The 24,371-nt window shown below is 43.8% G+C and overlaps 1 protein-coding gene across 1 annotated transcript in view; it reads left to right on the top strand.

The window, feature by feature from the left end:
- The window catches only part of PDILT (protein disulfide isomerase like, testis expressed), a 199,931-nt gene that overhangs the window by 24,675 nt on the left and 150,885 nt on the right, over positions 1–24,371 (top strand). Inside the window, exon 2 of the mRNA XM_085629085.1 lies at positions 22,876–23,082. Coding sequence (XP_085485211.1) covers positions 22,876–23,082 — 207 coding nt within the window. The remainder of the gene's footprint in view (positions 1–22,875; positions 23,083–24,371) is intronic.

Genomic DNA, 24,371 nt, shown 5'->3' with positions numbered 1-24,371 from the left:
TGATATCGTCATTTTGTATCAAAATGTGCAAAAAATAATCATATGCGTAACAACATATTACATTAGCAATCAACTGAAGTGTCATATATCCATTATGTGATATGATGCATGTCGAGTCAACCCCAGAGGAAAGAGTTTAATCACTGATACCATATTCACCCCACCTAGTGGTAGGTGTGAATAATGTCAATCTATCGTGCGAACTGGAATAGGTTCTAAGTAAATTCCCCGGACGTCTGCCCATCTCTTCCATATTTTGGGATGTTTCTGGGGACAGCGCCTGGGCAGCAAATATAGGTATCTCCAACCCCATACAAAAATCTAGACCCATCTTCCAAGCCCCAAGGGAAGGAGCGGAGGTGTCCTTCCAGGCCTTCGCCATGTCTCGCTTCGCAAGTGTTAGACCCAATAGCACTAAGTGACGTTTATAGATATTTCCCCCAATGTCATCAGTTATGTGCAGAAGGGTTAGTCTGGGTGAATGAGGAATGTCCTAGCCCAAAACCTGCGACATACATGCAATAACCCTGTGCCAGAATCTTGAGAGAGATGGGCACAGCCATACGGTATGAATGAGGGTACCCTCGGCCACTTGACATCGCAAACAGAGTGGAGATGTAATAAGTCCAGCTCGCCAGAGTCGATGTCTAGTATAACATACCCTATGTAGGTACTTATACTGTATGCATCGTAGCTGAGCCACTATGGCGGCACCTCGTGGGGATGCCAAAGCCTTGGTCCAGTCCTCATCATAAAAAGGGCCCAGGTCTGTCTGCCAGGCCTCCCATGTTTTAGACAACGTCGTGTGGCTATTCGTAACGAGCATGCAATAGATTTTGGTAATCTTGTGTTCCCCCAGATCACCCGTGAATACTTTTGCCTCAAGAAGACTGAAGTCAGGTATGGTCTCCTGGAGTGCGAGATATGGAGAGAAGGCATGGCGGAACTGGAGATATTTGTAAAATTGCGATTGAGGCATCGCATATTCTTGCTGTAATTCTTGAAAGGACCTCAGGGTCTGTCCATGGAGGACATCCCCCACAGGGGAGATTCCTAGAGCCTCCCATCCCGAGAAGCCAGGAAGCCCAGCGAGCTGCGGTATGAGGCCATTGTGCCAGAGGGGAGCCTCTTGTTAATCTGCCCACCATCCCAGCTGCCGAAGCGTGCATTTACACAGTTGAAAGACTGTGGCGGTCGCCGGAGGCAAAGTTTTTCTGGCCTTGCCCACATAGAGGAGTGTATGAAGGGGTGCGGTGCCCATCAGCCATCTCTCGAGTGCATATGCATGGTCCAACCCGTCTCCATACCACCAATCATTTATTATGAGAAGATGCGATGCCGGAATAATACGCCTGGACATCTGGTGTTGCCAGTCCACTGCAATAGGTTGATTGAAAGCATGTCTTCAACGCCACTCAAGCCAAACCGCCCCCCCCCCCAAAGAAAATGCAGTAGAGTAGAGTTTAGCTGTGTGAACCAACTAGGTGGTATCAAATATGGGTGGTTTTGGAGTTGATATAGTAACCGGGAAAGGGAGACCATCTTGTAAATGGCAGACCTACTGAAAAGAGAGAGTGGTAGATGTGACCAGGAGTGAGTCTACTCCTTGATTTGCACCCGCAGAGGGGCTAGGTTTCTTTCCCATGACAGGGGCTGCGAAGCAGCCAGGAAGACCCCAGATATTAAAAACCATCCTGCGCCACCGTTACCTCCTCTGACCATTGGCCTAGAGGGCCCGCATTGCGCATAGGCCATAGGTAGGATTTACAGGGGTTCATATATAGCCCAGATGTGTCACCAAAGATCTGCATGATCCTGAGGAGTCTCGGTCCTGATCGGTCGGGTTGTGTAAGGAAAAATAATACGTTGTCCACGTGTAGAGCTATGCGATCAGACGTCACCATTCAAACCCCCGAACTGTGCATCTACTCACACCCATGCTGCGAGAGGCTCCATAGCAAGCGCAAAAAGAAATGGAGAGTGGGGGCAGCCCTGGCGCGTGACGCACCTGCTAGGAATGGTTTGTAAGACGGTATCAGCCACACGGACATAGGCAGTGATATCAGTATAGAGAAGTTGGATATATTTCAGAAGACGAGGACCAAAATTAAGATGACTGGGGAGTGCAAAGACATGTGTCCAGCTCAAGGAGTCAAAGGCCATATCTATGTCTGCCAGCAGTAGAGCAGCTGGCTCATCCAGACGGTCCACAGAGGCAATGGCATTGTGAGCGCATTGGATGTTATGGCGCTTGGCGCAGCCCGGCATGAAATCCGCCTGGTCCGAATGGACCAGATCAGAGATGTGCGGGATGATACGTTTGGCTATGATCTTGGCAAGTAGCTTTGCCTCAACGTTGAGGAGTGATATCGGGCGATATGAAGAGTGAAATTTGTGTGGTCGGCCCAGCTTTAGGAATTCCACTATCTCAGCGTGGTGCCAATCTGTTGGAAGAAATTGGTCGTCAAGAGTGGCATGAAGTGCGGCAAGGTAGAGAGCAGTAAGTATGGATTAATACTTCTTATGGAATTTGCATGGAAAGCCATTTGGGCCGGGAGCCTTGCCTGGGTGCATCCCAGACAGCGCTTTCTGAATCTCCTCTATCATTATTGGAGCATCGAGGTCATCCCATACCGGGTCTGAGAGGGCACGCGGAGGCAAGTCATCAACAAACTTTTGAACTAGCTGTGATGATATAGTCTCCCGGGGGGTGTATAGCTCCGCATAATAATCCGCGAAGCTTGCAGCTATTTGTAGGGGATCTGTGGGAACCCTTCCATCAAAATCGCGCAGGCTTGGGATTGAGATGGGGTAGAATGCCCTCTGACACAGACAGTGCATTAAAGCACTTGATTTGTCACCCCACTGGTATATTCTGCGATGGGTAGCCAACCATGCCACCCGAGCCTCACCCAGCAGCTCACTGGCATAAACCTGTTGAGTATGGAAGTGATTGTCTACGCAAGTCAAGCCCATTCGCCCCATGACCTGCACGCTCCGCAGCCAGCAGCTGGGCCTCCAGTTGCACTAGTTTTTCCCGACATAGCTTGCACTGCGTGTGCAGTATGCAATATCTCTCCCCTGCAGTGTAGGCTTCATTGCCTCCCACACAACAGCAGGCGATCCTACCGACCCAGTATTATGCAGAAAATATTCTGTAAGGGAGTTGTGCATATGTGACCTATATTTATCATCTAATAGGAGCCACGGTGATAAGCACCAATGGAAAGGGGGGCGTTCCGTATCCAGTCGCAAGTGTAGTTGCAATGGGAAGTGGTCTGAAAGGCCCCGGGGCAGTATTTCGGCCGCCATAAGTCTATGTAGGTGCGCTGCTGACAAGAACATGTGATCTATGTGGGAGAAGGACCAATGAGCGCTAGAAAAATAAGTGTATCCCTGTTCAGAGGGATGAAGTCGTCTCCAAGTGTCCACCCAATCTATTCTCTGCATCATGGACCCTCGTTTGGACTCACAGGGCTCAGCTGTATTCCCTGCACTATGTCACCTGTCTATAGAAGGGCTTATTATGTCATTCCAATCACCACTGACTAGGGAAAACCCTGAGGGGATCTCTACCCATAGCCGCATCAAGCGTTCCGTCAAGTTCCATGTGAGGGCGGGGGCGTATATAGATCACAGGACAAGCGATTGGCCATACATTGAGCCCGTGACTATGACATATCTACCCTGGGGCTCGGTCCATGTTTTCTAATGTACAAAGGGAATTCTACGGTGAATTAGTATCGCTACACCTCGTGAGCCTCTAGTGAATCCGAAATTGAAGGCCTGTACAAACCCAAATCGCATTAGACATGGAAGTCTATTCCCAAGCAGGTGCTCTTCTTGCAAACGTAGAATGTCTGCGCCATAGTGTTTAGCTTGGCGCAAGATTGCCCCACGTTTAACCTTATCCAATAAACCTCAGACATTCCAACTGACCACCTGAAGGCGTCGCTCTGCTAACCTAGGCATGCTAAGTGATGAGGCGGACATCAATGTATATATTCGGGGGACCCCATATGGTGATCAAAGGCTTAGACATAACTGCAGAATGGAAATGTATAGGACCCTGAAAAGCAAAAAACAGTAACCTTCACGAACATCCCCCTTCCCTCCCACCCCAATACCTTAGAAACATGGAAGCATCTGTTTCAGCATGGGGGCTCCCCGAACCCCAACGGGGGTCTGGAGCAGCTCCCAGCCAATTGATCGCAGGAGAGCAGGAGGCAGAAGGCATAGCTTGCGGCATGCGGCAAACCGCCACCGCACACCACACGCAGCACGCCGCACGCCACGTCCCTCAGGGACCGGCGCTGGCTCAGCAGGAGTCTGTGCAGGAGTCTGTGCTCTCACGTTTGGCCCGGTAACAGTCTCAGCGGGCAGCGGGCAGTCTCAGCGGGCGGGCGGGCAGTGGCTTCGAGGGACTGCGAGCGCGAAGCGGCTCCGAGCTCACAGCGGTACGCACAGCAACGGCACGAGCAGGCTCCACTTCCGGAAGCGGAATCGGTATGCAATGGATCCCTATATGGCTTCCCTTAGACACAACGATGTTTTAAGGTCCAAGGGAGAGCATTAAAAGGTGCAGCCCATATTAATATGCCGTCAGCAATGGAGTCCAGATCCCTCATTACGATGAGTGGTAAAGTAAAGTGTCTTTCATGTGGTAGTTTCTGTAGGTCAAACGTGTGATTTTTTATGAGGTTTGGAGCGTTTTTTGGATAATGACCGTTGGCGTTGCTCACCAGGGACCTGGGCCCGGGCCACGGCTCGTCCCACCGGATGAAGAGTCCGCATCCAGTCTGGGCGGTGTATGTGGCCTGAGCTTGATATTTTCATCTATCCATGTGAACACCTCTTCAGGGGAATCAAAGAAGTGTGTCCGCTCTTTGTAGGAAACTCAGAGCCTGGCAGGTAACAGCAGGGAGTATTGAATCTTAAGATGGCACAGTTTGGTCCTTGTATAGTCCGGAAATATCATGATCTTCTGTAAGGAGAACAGGAGGGGATCCTTAAGTGTGGCCTGTTGCAGGATGAAATTCCTGTCTTTGAAGTTTAGGAATCTTGCAATAAGGGGTCTTGGTCTTGCGCCCGGTGGTGGCTTCTGTAGCAGGGCTCGATGAGCGTGTCCAATGACGAAGCAAGGGGACATGAGACCGGGGGGGGGAGCCAGTCCACCAGCCATTTTGCCAGGAAGTCTGCCGTGTCACCGCCCTCACAGCCCTCAAAAAACCCCACAAAGCAGAGGTTGTTTCGGCGGGTGCGCTTCTAAGCGTCCTCCTCTCGCATCGCTAAGCCTTTTGTGACTGATTGCAAGGCGGAGACCTTCTTCTGAAGTGTTGTGACACAGTCTTCTACCATCGATATCCTAGACTCGGGCTCAGTTATGCGCTGTACAGCATTGCACAGATCCTGCCTGAGGAGCATAACATCGGACCCGACGACCCCAATCTTGGCCTCCAACATGTCCCTGCATTGTGTTATGGTAGCTAGTATGGCAGCGTTGTCTGGCATAGCCGGTTGTGGACTGTCCGTAGTTGGGGCCTGCGCAGCTGTGCCAGTATATTTGTCTGTTGTACTCTGCCGGACTGTCGCGCTGGGGTTCTTGTCTTTAGACATGATGCATGAGCATAGCTTTCTTGGTAGACGCCCCCGAATGAAAGATCAATGGAAAGGTATGGACTCCGTGGGGACAACAGAAGGAAACAGGGGGGTGGGAATCATGGAGGCAGAGGCTACGGCACCAGGCAAACCTCTGCTCTATCTGTCCCCACCCCTCCTCCGGGTAGAAGCACGGGGTATGCACGCCCTGGTAGGCAGGGTGCCAAAACACCACCCACGTATGACCTTGGTCACTCAGATGTTCCAGTCAGTGTTGCACAGACACAAGTAGCAGGAATCTTCTTAGGCATGGGATCGGAACAGTCTATGGGCACCCCAAGGGCCCAGGCCCAGCAGTGCAGGCGCAGAGGTTTGGTACGTTGTCTCTAGCACACCTCAGAACCGACCTTCCAATATGGAATGCTTCAGCGAACTCGGCGCAGGGGCCCAATGTCGTTCGCGGCCAACCCAAGGTCTCTTGGGGGGTGCCTGTGGGCCGATAATGTTGAGTGCTGCCCAAGGAAAAGGAACCGTCAGCCACAACGCCGCACCAGGCCGCCCGAGCAGGTGCAGGCACACCGGGCTCTGAGATTTTTGATTCCATTGAGGAATTTGTGTTAAAAAATAAGACATTCTCTAACTGCTTTTATATCATATTGTAACAGGGCATACCATCTATAAATGAATAAACATATGTCCCAGGGAAATGGAGAGGCAATAACAAAAGCCTGCTCATTCTCCATCTGTGAAATATGTAGATTTCAATAGCATAGCTGCATCAACCAGCTTGCTTATTGGCAGTGCTTCATTTGTAACATATTGATTGATGGTGATTAAAAATCGACATGGCAAATACCAAGGCTGCCTATTGCTGTATTCACCTCAGGCCTCTTGAATCCACTACTACACACTGGTACCTCTTTATCTCACTCTTTGATCGATCTTTGCCTTGTCTCTTGTGCCTGTTTTTCTGTCTTTCTCTTCATCCTTCTTTCTCGTTTGTGTGCTTTTAACTCTGTTGCTCACAGTTAGTAATTGATGTGCAAAAATAAGAGCCGGTCTCCAAAAATGAGTGCAAGAGGGCCCCACCGGCAACAACTAGCTCAAATTAAGCACTGCTTGTTGGGATCCACAGTGCATTTCTGGAGTTTTTTTGCAGTTTTTTATATAGCGCGAGCTCGACTCGAAGATATTGGAGCACTTCACAAGAGCACCAGTTACATTACACAAGGACACATTCATTTTTTCTGGTAGGCACAGGGAGATTAAGGGGAATATGTATTAATAGCGAATTTTAGCGATTCGTTATTAAGGACACGCAAAAGGCAATGTATGTAGGATTCGCAATATTAATTGCGATTCCTACGTATTCCTTAATTGTGAATTGCAAATTGCGATTCGCAATTAAGGAATACCTTTCCATTCATTCCTATGGGCCTAGCGGCCCATAGGAATGAATGGGAAGACATTTGCAATTTGCGAGTCCCCATTAGGTACTCGCAAATTGCGAATGCAATTTCAAGGGTGCAAGGGTGTCACAAGGACACCCTGTTGCACCCCTGAAATAAGCATGTGTGCACATAAGGCGCACATACATGCCCTAAGGGCATGTATGTGCGCCACATGGCACTTTGAAAAATGCAAAAAAGAGCATTTTTCTAAGATATCGCACAGCTTCCAGAACTGCATCTAAGAAATCGCAATATGCGATTCCTTAAAGGCATTTGCAGAATAGGGAATCGCAAATTTAGCGATTCCCTATTGTGCGAGGGCCTTTTAGGATGATACATCCCAAAAGGCTTTTTCCCGTTCGCAAACGGGCCGATTCTGAGAATTGGTCCGTTTGCGAATGGGAAAAAGGCTTCATACATATGCCCCTAAGTGATTTGCCCAGAATCACAGATGTTGAGCCAACGCCAGACTCAAACCTGGTTCCCCAGCGTCAAAGTTGATAGTAATGGCAGGTCCTCCAAATGACCTTGTTAAAATATATGAATCATTAACCCTGCTGATCTTGTGGTCTCATATGAACGGCCGGAAGCCATGTGTACTTTCACGTCTTGCTTTGTTTGCAAGGTTTTGTGATAATACTGAAATACATTTGCCATTTGATAAAGGTAAACTCTATTCAGCTTCCCCATGTTTTCTCTTCCACAAGTTTGACTGTAAAGTGAACTAAGTAACCTTAGGAGATAAGCACATTATTTAAAGGTATTTATTGATAGTATTAGATGGTGAGTTTTGCAAACGAATCTAAAGAAGTCAGGACAGAAATTGTTTTTAATCAGACTGAAGTGGACAACAGGACTAGGTTTTATGGTGCAGGATCTGGGGCTGTGAGGAATCTGTTTTGGCAAAGCCAGTGCAGTGAAGATGGCAAGGGCTTACAGGATCATGAAAAATAGCAAATTTTCCCAAACCACTTTGAGCTGAAACTAAGAGCCCGATTCACAAAATGTCATGTTAATTTGCTCAAGACATAATTGGCACGAAGAATGTGTGCACATGCATAATGTGCTGCGTACAAGCACAATGAATTTGTGCAAATGCAACTCCACCATACACAAAATGTGTGCTTTCAGTCAGGGCAAGGGCAGAGATGGACCTCGAGGGGGCATTGTCCAAATCCAGACAAATATATGCCTGGCAGCGTTGTAGCCCTGTGCACCTGCATGCACAGCACGGGTATTGAGTGCAAAAATGAATTTCTAACCAAAATTTTTGCATGAAATCAAATCCCATACCTTTCCCTCAACATGCCTTTATAAGCAGTGTACTAAGTGAAAAAGAATCTATGGGGTTTCTTTATGAGAGCCCTGCGTCACTTTTGCACCACGTATAGAGATACTAAAACATATGTTTTTTTGCAGTGAATTTCTATGGTTTTTTAAATGCTAATTCCTAACTATATCAGGCCTGAAACCTATGGTTTTTTCAGTGAATTTCAAAGGTTTTGTAAATGACAATTTTTAAATGTCTTAATTGCTATATTGATTTTTTTTATACTGATTTCCTACATTTATTTAAACTATTTATTTTTAGATATTTATTATAATTACATTACAAAATATACTTTCTCAGAATGAATTATTTTAGTTTAAATACTTTGCAAATAAGCAATAGACTTTTAAGTACAGTAGTTACAGTTGTTGCAATGGGCAACACAATTTCAAACACAATACAACATTGAGCTCAATGGGAATTTCTAATTAAATGCAAATAGTTACTTTATGGATTACTTTTCTAACCACAGGACTGGATCCTAGATTCAGTCCTGCTCCCACCCTGCCAAAGCAAACTACAGTGTCCCGGGGGTGGGCACCCCGGGACACTGCAGGAGCCGGCCCTGGGGGGTGGCGGTCCCCAGGGCCCTCGAGGGCTCCAGGATGGGGGCCACTCGGCCCCCCTCCCACCTTCTTCAAAGCCCCGGGGGGTGGTGGTCCCCGGGGCGTGTGGGGGATTCAAGCCCCCCCACACAGGTTTTTTTTAATTTACAATAAAATAAGCCCCGGGGGGTGGCGGTCCCCGTTGCTGCGGGGGGGCATTGTGCCCCCCTCACAATGTTAATTACATAGACCCCCCAAATATTATCATATTGAGTCCCGGGGGTGGCGGTCCCCGGGGCTGGGGGGCCCCTTTGGGCCCCCCATAACAATTAAAACATTGCCCCCGGGATTTGGCCCACCGCGGGCTAAATAGAAACGAAGCGTGGAAGTCTGCGCTTTTTTTAAATTTTTTTATTTCGGCCGAAATAAGCGCTGGGTGCGCAAATTTTGCCGATTTTTAAAAAAAAACAAAATGCTTTTTTTGACCCTGGGGGTCCTTGTGGAACCCCCTGAGCAGGCCTAGGGGGTCAGGGTTTTCTACCCTGCCCCCTTTTCGCGTTTTGCGCGTTTGTTTGTTAGGTTTCTTGTGCCTCGGTTCTACCGAGGCACAAGATGGCTGCCAACACTTCCTGATTTGGAGTGTTGACAGCCAATTAGAATACAGCTTGTGCACGGCAGGGTGCGCTTAGGCTGCGCTTAGGGTACGGGGACCCTCCGAGGCCATAGAGATATATGTACATTCAAATGTAATTTTCTCTGGAACTACTGAACGGATTTACACCATTTAAGCAAAAGGCACGAGTCTGAACTAAGGACTACCTCTTTGCCAAATTTGGTGTAATTCTGTTCAGCAGTTCGGGCTGTAGCTGCGGCTAAATGTCCTATGGGAAATTGCATGGGGAAAACGCGTTTTGGGACCCCCCTTTTTTCTCGGCCCCCGCTTGACGAATCACCATGAAACTTTCAGGATAGGAGCGGACCGGAGCTGGCCAAAGGTTTTGAAAATTTCACGAAGATTCGTCAATCGGCGCCAAAGTTATTCTAACTAGAATGTTGCGGATTTCCTTTTTTTTTAAATTTTTTTTTTTTTATTTGGAGTCACAGTTGCACAGACATAATAAAATAACCAATAAAATACATATTTTTGCACTTAAATCATAAAGAAAACAAAAAAAGAAGAAAAAGAAAAAGAGAAAGAAAAAATTCAGTACATAAAATATATAAAATAGTAATAGGGTTAAGAAAAGGACATTAAGACTTAATATACAGAAGGAAAGGGCATGATTAAGAAAGATGAGTAATAGCTACATCCAATTTCAGCTTATTTATATACAATTTATATTATCGTTTTTCCAATCCTCAATTGGTTTCCAAATTTTAGTACCACATACTTTTGATTTGATTCCTTTACAGGCAAAGATCGCCTTTTCCTGGTTATACATTCCTAATAGCCTAGAGAGCCAAATCTGAAAATTTGGAGGCTCGGTATCTTTCCACCGGGCGGTAATTATTATTCTATAAACTGAAGTACCCAGGAAAAGAGATATTTCTTCTGCCTTAGTATGATTAAGTGTGTTATCCTTACCCAAAATATATAGTGTAGGAGATTCCGCTACAGGGTGCCCGAACACTTCCTGCCAAAATCCAGCAATCATTGTACGCAACATTGTTAATTTATCACATTCATATAACATATGTATTAGATTAGCAGCTGTTTTACCACACCTTGGACAGTCTGATGTAGGCCTTTTCCCCCAGGAGTAAAGTTTGGCCGGAGTAAAATATAAGTCAAAGATGGTTTTATAAAGTTGAGCTTTCAAATTAGATGACATAAACACCTGGGTCGATAGGGTGAGAGATGAATCAATATCGACATTAGGATTATTTAATTTCCGGGACCAACCTACTTCGGTGGATTCCAGATCGTCTTGTCTGTTTTCTATTAATATATCATAGAAAGTGCCAATCTTTGACTTAGATCTTAAGATGCAATCGATTAAAGCGATAGTATCCAAAGATATGTCAGCGGCTTTAAGATTTAAGATTGAGTTGATTTGTATAAATTTAAATACACTATTTATTGGGATCGAAAATTTGGATTGCAATTGTTGAAATCTAGGCCCTTGGGGGGTAAGTAAGAAATCTCCTATAGTTAACACTCCTAAATTTTCCCAGAGTCTAGAGATAGTGTCATACATATGAGGTGGTAATATTGATGAATGCCATAAGGAAATATATCTAATATATTTTGGTATTTTCATGTGTCTCATAATTTTTCTCCATAAGGACCAGGCATTTGTTATAACCTTAAATTTCACTTTCTTAAAGTAGGACGGTTCAATCTGTTTTATTAACAAACCATTGGCCCTTTCTCCAATACATAATTCAAATATTGAGGGTATATAATTTGTCCCTCCTTCATTTCCATTCGGTCTAGTCTCGAATAATGGCTTCATCTGTTGAAGAAGTGCAGCCCATAAGTATAAGCTCAGATCCGGAATTGCTAACCCTCCTCTAATAATGGGTAGAGAAAGCTTCCGGACAGATCTCCCAATCTTCCCGTATCCCCACATGAATTTACCCATATGGGATTCGAAGCCCCTTAAGATTATATCATCAACTAAAAGAGGGATCGTACGAAAAAGATAAAGGATCCGTGGCAAGATATTCATTTTAAGATAGTTACCCCTTCCTATAATCGATAAATGTAGTCCGTCACTCCTTTTCAGATCTATCTTTACTTTCTGCAGCAATGGTTCGTAATTGATATTAACTATCTCATCTATTTTGGCGGTTATTCGAACTCCTAGATAAACAGCGGAGTCTACCCTTCGAGGATCAGCAAAGTTAATATTATTAGTGCAGATAACCATCGTTTTATCCCTATTTAGGGAGTAACCAGATATCTTACCAAATATTTGAGTGATATGTTCTATTTCAAGTATAGCCTCGGTTGGTTGTGGTGTCAATACTGCAACATCATCAGCATAAGCTAATATTTTTGTATGATGATGGCCCAATATTACCGGTTTGATAGCTTCTGATTTTAGCAGTTTCAAGATAAGAGGGTTTATATAAAGGGCAAAAAGGATAGGTGAGCATGGGCAGCCCTGCCTAGTCCCTCTAGATATTTCAAAGAGTCCTGATTCTTGCCCCATTACCACTACCCTTGCCCTAGGTGAAACATATATTGCCTTAATAGCTTTCATGAAGCATGGTCCAATATTTGCTTGTTCTAATATGGCCCACAAAAAAGCCCATGATACCCTATCAAAGGCTTTTTCGGCATCTAGGAGGATCACCGACACCTGGTCCCCCGTAGCATTCGCAGCATCGAACAGCGTAATAGCAAGTCGGATGTGATCTGTAGTACCCTTGTCCGGAATAAAGCCGTGCTGCCACGGGGAGACCAGGCGTTCGACGACCCCCCTGAGCCGATTAGCCAAAATCTTAGAATAGAGTTTCGAGTCTGAATTTATAAGGGAGATAGGTCGATACGAGGAGGGGAGACGAGCCGGTTTATCTTTCTTTGGGAAGACTACTATGTTCGTTTCTTGCCAAGATTTAGGTGGAATTCCACATGCCTGAATCCCAATAAATAAATCGAGTAATAGAGGCATTAAACTATTGCCCATAATTTTGTAGAACTCAAGGGGTATTTTATCCGGCCCAGCTGCCTTTCCCGTTGCGAGTTCTGCTAGGGCAATTTCCAATTCAGTTTGTGTTATATCTTGATCTAATTCAAGCTTCGTGATATTATCTATATCTGGTCCAATTTCATACTCGGTTGCCCATCTAGATAAAATTTCCTTAATTGTGTAAGAATTTAAAGAATCCTCATTATTATATAATTTACCATAATATTTTGAAAAACTTCTGAAATCGATTCTGGCGTAGTGTATTCTTGGCCTTCTTGTTCGATACGCGTAATAGAATTAATTGATTGGCTCTGGCGAGTTCGAAGTGCCAGCTGCTTACCCACCCTATCCCCCATTTCATAGATCTTATTTCGATGTGATTGGTATATCTCAGCCTGCCTTTGGGTGAGTTTGATATTAATCTCAGCTTTAAGTAGCACCATTTCCCTTTCAATTGGACCAACATCCCTACCTTGAGCAATAAGCTTAGTATGTTTCTCTTCTATTTCCGTTAATTTTCGTGGCTGTAGGTCGTTATGGCTTACCTCCTCTTTCTTCTGTCTGGCTACATAGCTAATTGTCTCCCCTCGTATTGCTGCCTTGAAGCAGTCCCACACCATTCCTCTTGATGTGCTATACCGATTATCGTCAATAAATCTCTGCGCCCAATTTTTCATATAAACTATATAGTCGTTGTTTACCAGTAGCTTCCTGTCAAAAGACCAAGTTGAGCGGTGTCTATACATATTATTTATATATATGGTAAGTATTAGAGGATTATGATCCGAAATAGTCTTTGGTAGTTTACTAATTAGTGCAGTACTCGACTGAATTTTTGCTATCCAAATATAATCAATGCGGACATATTTCTGATGTGGATAAGAAAAATATGTATATCCAGGATCTAAACCATGCTTCAGATCCCATAAATCAACCAGGCCTAAACTCTCTTTTAATTGGACGGCGGCTTTAAATACCCTTGGCTTATAACCAGTATATATTAATTGATTTTGTGTCTGTAGTGTATTTTTTCCAGGGAAAGAAATGTTAAAGTCTCCACAAAAAATCAGGTCCTAAGGCCAGCTTGAGAGTTCAATCTCGAGGTCATTAAACATTGTAGGATCATCGTAATTTGAAGCATAGATAGAGCATATTGTCATTCCACTTTTCAGTTCGACAATCGCCCATCTACCAAGAGGATCTGCCAATTTGCGCGTAACCTCCCCCAAAAAAGTTCTTGCTAGTATGGCGACCCCCCTTGTCCTTGTTGTTTGACTAGTACAGACTAATAGGTTAAACCCTGGCGCCTTTAGTGCTTCTCGCTCTGCCCAAGGTATATGGGTCTCCTGGAGACAGATTATGTCAAATGAGTTGGACCTTATTAATCCCCACATTTCATCCATTTTCTTTCTGTTATTTAACCCCGCCACATTCCATGAACACAGTTTTATTTTCGCCATATTATCTTGTAATTATGTTTCGAGCCAAGTCTACTTATCAAAACGATGAGAAAAATCTTAACATCTTTAAGTTTAATAGCCCTTTTTCTATTCTTAATACCGTATTTGCAACTGTGACCACCCAATTTTTTTTTTTTTTTGATATTTTGCTCCCTCCCCTCCACCCCCCCCACTCAAGAACCCACCCCCTAGCCCCCCACTCCTTCCCCACCTATGAGGCAGCCTGGGTTTTGACTCACCCAGTTATGGATGGCAGTGTGGTCCGTACGCCTAAGCTTGCTCCCTGCCTGATTCTATAACAGTATCTGAATTGTCGTCCTTGTAGTAAATAATAGTAGATAATCAGCATATTCAGTTAAATTGTTATTTTGATATTCATTGCCGAATATTTAAATCATATTATATCAATTTCATGTTCCAGTCCTTTATATAAAAAGTTTGTAGATATCGAGAGATAATTGTGTCTTATCTATTGCATGATGCTCTTCTTTGTCTCTTTATTTATCATTACTTTGCTTCGCTCTCTCTCCCAGATAGATCTTTGAGGTATGCCTCCGCCTCGATTTCACTTATAAAAGTTCTCGTGGAGCCTTTGTAGATTACCTTTAGGCGTGCCGGATTCTGCAGAAAGACGGTAGCTCCCAGTTTTTCAAAGGGAGTGAAAAGTTGACGCATACGCCATCTTCTTTCCACAGTTGAATGTGCGAAATCCGGCCTTGCGAAGAACTTAGAGCCCTTATATTCTCTTGTCGCCGTGGGTCTGGCCAGATCAAATAAAATGTCACGCAATAGATAATTTCCAAAATTAACCAAGAACGCCCTGGGATATTGCGATGGTTTATCTGAGCGTTTAGGTAAAAACAGAGGGAAGCGATGTGCTCTACAAACTTCTCTATCTATTTCCCATGAGCTGAGCTCCGGGAATGTTGACTTTAACAAATTACACATAAAGCCTCTCGGATCGTTTCCCTCTGAGCCCTCAGGTATCCCAAGAAATCGAAGATTGTTCCTTCTAGCTCGATTTTCTTGATCTTCAGATTTTATCATTAAATCCTTAATTAATCCTTCATGTTCTTTAATCTGTTTTTGTAGTTTACCCACGTCTGATTCCAGATTTTCTGCCCGGATTTCAACTGAGCTCATTCTGTCAGAGATCTCCAGACATGTGCTGCCCACTTTGTTGATAGCACCTTCCAGCTTTTTTATGGCAATATGGTTCCTTAGGCTATCCTTTTTAACATCGTGATGAAAGGTTTTTTATTGAATTAAGAACTTCGCTAAGTAAGGGCTCCCTTTGTTTCGTCTTCTCCGGATCTTCCCATGTGCCTATAGAGTTCTCAAGTCTTTTGGATTCAGGATTTATTTTCCCGTGTGGGCTTTTTCGTATCGATTTATTTCTACCTATGATTTGTTCAGTATTACTGCCAGGATCTGTAGTTTCATCATAGTGTAGTTTTGGATATCTCTTGTGTCTATTCCTTTTTTTTTTCCCCGATTTTTTTGTTAGTAAAATGTCATGCATATTGATGTCTCTTTTATCGAGATCTGTAGTAGAGGATTTTTTTCCAGCTAGTTCCTCTAAACTCAACTCATCGCTCGTATCACTCTCCTCGCTCGATTCGCTTGAGATGGATACTCCTGTTTCATAGATCTCAGATTCGGATCCATCGGAGATTACATTTGTGGCAGGTCCTTCCTTCGTTGTTTTCTTCGTTGGGCATACATCCATGTGGGGACCTGGACTTAATTCTTTTCTCAGGATGTCCCGCTCAGGATGGGCTTGAGTGTGTATTACATGGTTTATGTCTTTATTTCTATCATCCATAGTTTCCTTATACGTATCTTGCATGCTTTGCATACCTTGCTGATCCGTTATATCATTGAAAGTGCAAGTCTGAGTTTTAGCTTTGATCGCTGGGCTAAATATGTTTGTAATTCTTGGTTGAGAGTCTGACATACACCCGGAGGTTTTAGCTGCAATTTTTAAATTCTTAATCGTTTCTAATCTTTTTTTTTTCTTTGCCAAAAGGTCAAGATTCTCATTACTCATTTGTTCCTTTTCCACATTTTCTTCCTTTTTCGCCTCTTTTGCTTTTTCTCTTTCCAAAGCTCTTCTTTTTGACTTTTCTCTTTCTTTATGAAATTTCTGTTCATATTCGAGGGCTCTGTCTTTTCCTTCTTTTCCCCCTTCTTTTCCTTCTTTTTTACTAGCTCTTGGGTTGGCTTCTTTCCTTTCATCGTTACTTTCCATTGGCTTATATCCCCTGGTTTCGGGCCGTCTTTGCATTTCTTTTATTTTCGATGTTCCTTGCGTATTATTTGTCTCCTTAATATTTCCAGCACCGCCATCTGAACTCTCTGCTCTTTCTTGATTATTTTGTTTCCGGTGTTTCTCTTGGTCTGCCAGGGCCTGAGTCTTAATTTGGGCCTTAGTGTGAGTTAGAGTCTGAATGTAGATTTGATTTTGAGTAGCATCTTCCAAACCAGGGATCTCTGGAGTTCTCAAAATGAGTTTTTCGCTGTTAGCATTTGCCTCTCCTGGTCCATCGAGCCCCTCGGGGGTATCGTTTTCTGCGTTTGATGGATCGATCCGATTTGCCATTGCTGATTTCGATTTGTTCCCGGCCATCCTTGCTGCTGATAAGCGGAGCGAAATCCGTGCTACCTCTTCAGCCCTTTTATTTGTTTTCCTCACTTTCCTTGTTCTCACCCTAGCCGTTATTATAATTATCTGACAGATATATAATAAGGGGTGAGAGCCGGGCGAGGAGCCAAATAAGTTTGCCGTATTTAAGGTATCTCGAGCGGTTAAAGTCTCTGACGAGGTCAAAAACACTGGTTTAACATTGTTTGCTGTAGAGATAACCACTGGCAACGTTCTAGGATTGTTGGGTCTAAGATCGGTGCAGATACCGGCGCTTGCTCCTACAACACCTTTTGCAGCTCTTAGTGAGCACACACCAGTGCTAGATTTACTTCTCCTAGATGCCTTAGCTATTTCCACTTTACTTTTCAAATATATGCAGCCCCTCGTGTGATTGGATTGGGGGGTGAAGAATCGATGAGGCAAGATGGCGCCGCTGTGAGAGGTCGCTGCTGCTGCTTGCTCCTGCCCTGATGTCCTGATGTCAGTTTGTTCTGTCCATATGTTGCCCTGTGGCTTATTCAGCATATGAGAAATACTCGGACTCTAGACGGCTTGATGAGTCCAATGTACTTAAGGCAGAGAGTTATGGATTTTCTGAACATTTTCTGAGTAACGGGTAGAATCTTGGCAGAATCTCGGAAACGGAGATAGATCGGAGAGAGAAACGGAGAAAGAAGGACCCGGCGCTCCTGCGCGGACGGAGGTGATGGGAGCGTGATGGGAGCATGAACAGCAGCAATAGTGACTAAAAGCCCCCTCGACTGAGGGAGCGGAAAGTGAAAGCTCGAAGAGCAGATAAGCAGATAAGCAGAAAAACGGAAAGGGGCAGATCAAAGATACTATATACCCCTACTTGAACTTTTGATTGCAGAGGACGTGGTTCTGGATCTTGGCAGATTTGGCAGATTTGTCATGGATTGTCTGAATGGAGCCTGCCGGAGCTTGAGTTGAACAGCTACAGTCTGCTAGTGCCAGTCTATCTTAGCAAAAGTGAGTACAGGGGTCAGGAATTGTCCGGAAGATGTGTGGAATATGTGGGGATGTGTTGGCGTAAGGGTATCAGGATCTGACTGGATCTGACTGTGAACATTGCAAAATTCCATTAATCGCCCTATTAATCATCGCCTCCCCAAACACCACTAACATCACCATCGCCATTACCATCACCGGCACCAATCAATCAGTCAATCAGTCAATCAGTCATTCTATCAATCTATCATTCGTGGCAGCTTGCTGTTAACTCGGAATAGCCAAAAGTAGCCGAAAAGTATCGATCCTACGTGTGTCCTTTGCCTCACTTCGATTTACACAAAGGGACAATCTGGCTGATTGAGGCTCAGATAATCTGCTAACCGGCTAACCGGCTACCTCGTCCTACCTGTAAAAACCTGTAAAAACACAGTTAAGCAATCATCAAGTCACCAAGTCATCAAGTCATCAAGTCACGTAGCTCCATTCATTAAACAAGCGGGCGGCCTGGCGGTTTCACGGTTTCACGGTTTTGCCTGGTAGCGGGCTTAGCGGGGGGGGAGAAAATTTGACAGCTAGGTGAAGACTGTAAGGTACCTATCTGTCTATTAGGTCCAAGTTGGCATCTCATCCCTTCCCGGTCCACTTCCCGGCTTACGCGTTCCTACTCTTGGTCTCTCCTCGAAGCTTGTCTCTCCCTGGCCTGGCCCGGCCTCTCTCTGCGCCGTACGTCATCCGCGAACTCTCCAGACGTGTCTAAAATAGTCCCTGGCTCTGACAGCTCTGACTGGCTCTGGCTCTGACGGCATCGACGGCATTGACGAGTAATAAGCGGTTTTCTCAAGCTCCATATATCTCACCACAGGTGGCGAAATTAGGTCAAGGCAATAACCAAATAAAGGTGGAAAAAAATAACGAAGATATATGTTTCCTTAATGACAGCGCTCTGCAACCTTTTCTAAGATTCTCTCAACACTGCGAATGAATGTTGCGGATTTCCTATGGAAAATAGGTCCTAACTATATCTACCTACTGGCGACCGCCAGTAGGTAAATATATATATATATTTTTGAATATATTTATATATATGTATGTGTAAATATCATATATGTGCGTATATATATATATGTGTTTTTATATATCTATCTATATATATATCTATATATATCTATCTATCTATATCTATCTCTATAGCTACATCTATCTATATCTAGATATATATATATATATATATCAGATCTGCGGTTGTTCAGATAGATCAGTGTGTCAATGTCCCTGATGCAGAAATCTTTGTATAGTAGGTAAACAATTCAGACGCATTCAAAGCTCTTTCATTGTTCTACAGAAGATAAAAGAGATGCAGCAACCTGAATAATAATTACCCTTGTTGTTAGCAGACATGTTTGAAGGCATGGGTAAAGTAAGCAATTGCTTAGACTCCCACCTTCCAAGGGCCCCCGGTAAGTGAAGTTTCTCTCTATTTGATCCTGTCTATTCTATTCCTCTCACACCCTCCCTGTACCTACCTCTAACTCGACTCAGTCTCTCTACCCAGTGTCATTTCAAGAATTTTTAGGATCCCGGGCAACTGTTGATGTGTGACCCTGTTAAATTTTAACATTTAATTTACTATTGATTGGCATCATGGAGCATGAATTATCAGACAATGGGTATTAAGATTCAAATCTGTTCCATTCAGGTGCCCCTAAGAAATGTTTTGCCTGGGGAACCTGAAAGGCCTTATGACAGTGATTAATTTGTAAAAGAAAGAGTACCGGTGTCCCAAGCTCTGCTCAGAGTCCAACGACCAGTACCAAGGCTTGTAGTCCTGAATCCACATCACCTCTCTTTAATCCCGTACCAGACACTCTGCCCCTTTGTCTCACTCTTGCCGGTCCCTGGTTTCTCCCTTTGTGAAGGTTTTCCCTTCTTTCTCTTCCTCCACCTTTCCGATCTGTGTGTATTCACCTCTTTTTCTCTCGTTAAAGGTAAATGAGGATAAATAAGTGCAGGTTCCCAAAAATAAGTGACGGAGGCCCCTACAGACAGCCACCGACTCAAATTAAGCACTGCTCTAGGATGACACTGATTGTTAGAGGCAAGAGGCAGGCATTTTGCAGTATGTACTGTGCTAATGTTAGCTGTCATTGATTCCATAGCAGGGTTCTTGCGCTACTTCTTGCACACAAAGTTCCTTTGCAGCAGCCAGGTTCATTGCTATGTTACTATATTAAAAATACAGAGAATTCACCTTACGGTAAAGAGATTAAATAAGTCCCCCAAATCCGTACAGTTTTGCTTAGTGGTTAAAATGGATGATGCATACTGTTTACAGCCTATTTTTTCAAATAATTTCAGCGATAATTGCTTATCTCCACGGGAGAGCATCTGGAAATCGGCAACTGGTTAACATTAAGGGGTGATTTACCGAGAGATGCGCTGGTGGTCTTGCACTGCTTTCAGTGCTCAATTTGCAAAATAATAAGTGCCGGGGACCAGTAGGGTGGTGGGAGTGCTGCCAAATGCGATGCAGCGCATGCAACAAAATTTGTTTTATTTATTTATATGTTTACTTACCTCTAATTGGCCGTAATCTGTAGTTTACTACCCCCACCCTACCCCTCCCCCGCCCAACGTCAGCGTCCGGCAGCACTCCCACCGCGGGCTGCTACTGCCGGGGACCAAAGTTTTACTCAGAGGTCCATGGCTGGTGCTATCAAAGGTCATGGTTACAAGGCTGCGTAGTGTTAATTACACCTAATGTCTTTTTCTTCTACCACCAAACACTCACTGCCTGTTTATCTCATTTCTGCAGGTTTTTTTCCATCCCTGCTTTCCTCCATTCTTACAGTTTTTCCAATTTTCTCTCCCCCTTTGTTTCCCCTTTTGTGTTTTTCTCTCTCATGCTCTGGTTCAAATCTGTTGAGGAAAAATAAGTGCGGTTGCCCAAAATTGAGTGCCGATGGGTCCTAGCTGCAATCACCATTTCAAATTAAGCACCAGGGGGCATATTTATCAAGCATTTGTGTCACTCTTGCACCATGCAAAGGGGTGCAAGGGTGATGCAACTACTAAGTAAATTTAGAGTAACGCAATGCAGCGCAAATCGCTGCTTTGCATTACTCTTCTCCAGGAAAATGTTCCATGGGTGGAGCGTGTGTGTTCCCATGCATCCACCCATGGATTTAGGCACATTCCCAAATCTACCATTACTGTTAGACATGGGAGTGCCCCAAAATGCTACGCCTTCCCCGGCGATGCTTAACTAGGAGAAATATCTTTATTTCTTCTGGGTGTTTCCTCTTTCTATGTGTGCTGCATTCTGCAGCACACATCTCAGGATAGTTTTTGTGCAGGAAGGTGCCCCTTCTTGCACAGAAGCAATCGTGCTTAAAATGTAGGCAACCTTGCACCATGATGCAAGGGTGACTGTGTTGGCGCTAGGCAGCATGTTGTGCGCCAGTGCAAAGAAATTACAGGAATGGCTGGTATAGCTGTTCTCCTCCATCATTCTATTTGCTTTTCTGTTTCTCTCTGTTTAACTTGGAACATTCTACACTCAGTGGGTGGAATGCTCTAATATTCGTATATGCCTTCTATCATGGGCTATTCCGGTTGTTACAGGCCTTCTGCCTCACTATTGGCCCATGAGTGCAGCTTGGTCCTACAACTAGGGTTCATGGCCTTTAACAACTGGTTTAGCCCTCCTCAGCAGGCTGTAATTTTATTGTGAATCAATGTGATCCTTCCCATTGCTTAGCACCATGCAAGCACCCATGCGAAGTCTTAGTAAATACCCACCACAACCCTCATAAACTAGTAGACTCTTTTTCAGCATCGAAGATAACAATAGAAAGTGACGTCTGAAATGTACTGTCCCACATTATCTGCTTAAAACCAAGGTATGGAAGGACGGCACTTCAAGGAAATTGATCTATTTGCCCTATTCTTCCCTTACCTCTTGAAGGCACAACACAATTTCTGTGTGCGTCAAATTGATGGGGGTTTTTTAGTGAGCGAGGAGATTACCCACCTGGATCCTGAAGCACAGTCTTTGCATAAAGTCAGGATACAGCCGGTGCCTCTAAAGGTGAAGGACTAGCACCATAGAATAATGTTTTTTCTGTTGCTTTGTTAATGGTAAACTCAAACAAATCTCTTTCTGCCTGATTTGCACTGGATGATCATGAACTTTCTGCAGATCTTTGGAGGGAGTGCTTGACCCAGAGAAGGATCCACCATTGGAATTTAATCCACCATGGGGTGGAGTGGTGGAGGAAAGTCCAATAGTAGAATTGTGCCCTGATTTAGCACTTATTTCACAAATCAGACGATTTCCCATTGCGACTCAACATTTAATCAATGCCTATGTCTGACGCGTGCCCCATATGTACCTTACTTTGTTCAAAATCAATTTAGTTCATTTTTTCGTCCCATTAAACACCTGATTTAATGGGGACCTGAGGAGTGTTTCTCAAGAAACAGTACACACTGGTGTTTTCAGAGATCCAGAGAAAACCAGGCCACTTTGAAGCCGCTCTAGCTTTATCAAATATCAAAAAATAAAGAAATATCTGTAACCGAAACTTCCTTGAAGTGTGCGATCCGTAGCAAGCCTGGCACACCCTATGGGTGTCATGTGCCAAGGAGGCCTAGACTATCAATGAACAGAGTGCTGTCATACACTAGAAGTGTCCTGAGGTTGGTAAATGATATTTCTGAAATTCCTGGAATATGCTGTTTTGTTTCATAATATGTTCATATCCGCATGGAAAGGGTTGATCTTACCGGTTAAAGATTTCTCTGAAAAAGTGACTCCAATAGCCACCACCTGATAAAGTCATGGAACTGCTCTCCCTATTCGTGTTATCGCATAGATGCATAAGAATGATATAGCATTATAACCCATCGCTGAAGTGTTTAAGGTTCATTAAAGGTCTTCTAATTGAGTTATAGGTCATAGGGGTTTATGGGAGAGGGGCTTTAACAACCGGTATGGCCAATGGCAAAAGGGTTATAATGCTCCTAGACCAGTACTTTCACTGAGTGTAGTATATTCTAAATTTAAAAGAGAGAAACAAAAGAACAAAAATGTAAATGTTGCTGCAGAAGGTCTGTTTATCCAATATTAGCCCTCTTACACTCCATCGTCCTCCATGGGGTTTGCAACTCTGCAATCTTCTAATCAATAACAAATCAAAATGTCACTCAAAAGGTTTCTACTTCTTCTGTTTCAGACATCGCTCTATCAGGACCGTCCCAAACAGTAGGTGAAGAATTTTCCAAGGCAGCGGAGCTGCTTAAGAAATCATCTCCCGATGTCAGGTTTGGTAAAGTAGACATCACAGCCGAAAAGGCACTCGGGAAAGAATTTGAAATTAAGGAGTATCCAACTTTAAAACTCTTTGTAAGCGGGGACAGGAAAACGCCCACAGATTGCAAAGGTGCGTGCTATAAAACATGGTTTTATTTATTAGATGTTAATATCCACGGATGCTTGATTTTTTATACGAGATTAATTGTTTGTGTTTCTCCGAGTACTTTTTCTTTAAAAAGTGTCTTCTTTGTTAGAGATCAGAAGTCTCTATTGTTTGTTGAATTAACTGAATCCACATTAAAATTAAGGTGTGAGAAATGAGTTTTCTAAAAGTGGCAAAGTTTGCAACTTCACAAAGTTACAACGTTTGAAACCTTTGGAGATGTTTGCCAATGGTGGAACTTTCTATTTCATGCAGAAATCCTTTACAAAAGAACCTTTCTACAAAAAGTACAGTTTCCAAGTTTTTTCCTTACTGCCAACTCTTTCCTGGCTTTTCGTCTTCTATTTCTTTTAAAACACTTTGTCTATTTCCTAAAGTTTCAGAAATTTTCAACATTTTAAAATCATATCTCACATTGTTGGTAGCCACCAAACTTTGTAAATTTCGCATGCACTTGTCACTGTTCGGAATACAACAATTGGGACTTGTAAGATGCCTTATTTTTAAAATAATAGTTTACTTGTGATGGAGATCAGTCAAGGCCCTCTCTCAAGAACTTCTTATTTCCTACAACTCAAAGTAAAAAGATCTGAGACCAAAAAGGACAAAATGATGCAGATTTGCATCTCGCGGAAGTCTGTTGCAAGAGCTCTGCAGCAAGAAATCATTGGAGGAGAAAAACACCTGTGGAACTCCATTTATTCCTATGGAGAGCTGCTTTGTAGAAATGAATAACACTCTAGCGAACCTGCTGCTCTATAATATGCAAAGGAGGGAATGTTATTGTGAGCGATTTGAATAATTAATTTCTGATAGAAATATCTATCGCCAAAGTCCCGGCGCAGCAGTGACCGACCAACAGCAAACAATGCATGCAAATACAAAGAACAGGCATTTAACACCATAAAATGATAATCATGAGAAACAGACCTAAAAATAAGAACCAGCCCCACCACTGTTCCTTCTCCTTCCCTTGGTAGAGAAAGTCACATGAGGCTCATGGTGGCTCTTTTAGAAGGTTAGCATAGGGCGATGCAAAAAATCTGAGATATTCCCACTGCCCGGTCTCCAGTTTGTAAATGGAGGGATAGAAAATTGATCTTAGCTTATCGCTAAAAAGAAACATAAACAGTTCATCTGAAATATTCTTTATTTGGTCGAAAGGACCATAAAAGCACAAAATAAAACAAGTTACAAAGAGATCACGCACAATAAAATCACAAAGATAAATTACTCAGCTGCACATCATCTAT

Source organism: Triturus cristatus, chromosome 10 (genome assembly GCF_964204655.1).
Source record: "Triturus cristatus chromosome 10, aTriCri1.1, whole genome shotgun sequence".
In the NCBI taxonomy this organism is placed as follows: domain Eukaryota; kingdom Metazoa; phylum Chordata; class Amphibia; order Caudata; family Salamandridae; genus Triturus; species Triturus cristatus.
Note: the sequence above shows the minus strand (reverse complement) of the source record. Positions and strands in the feature narration are given on the sequence as shown.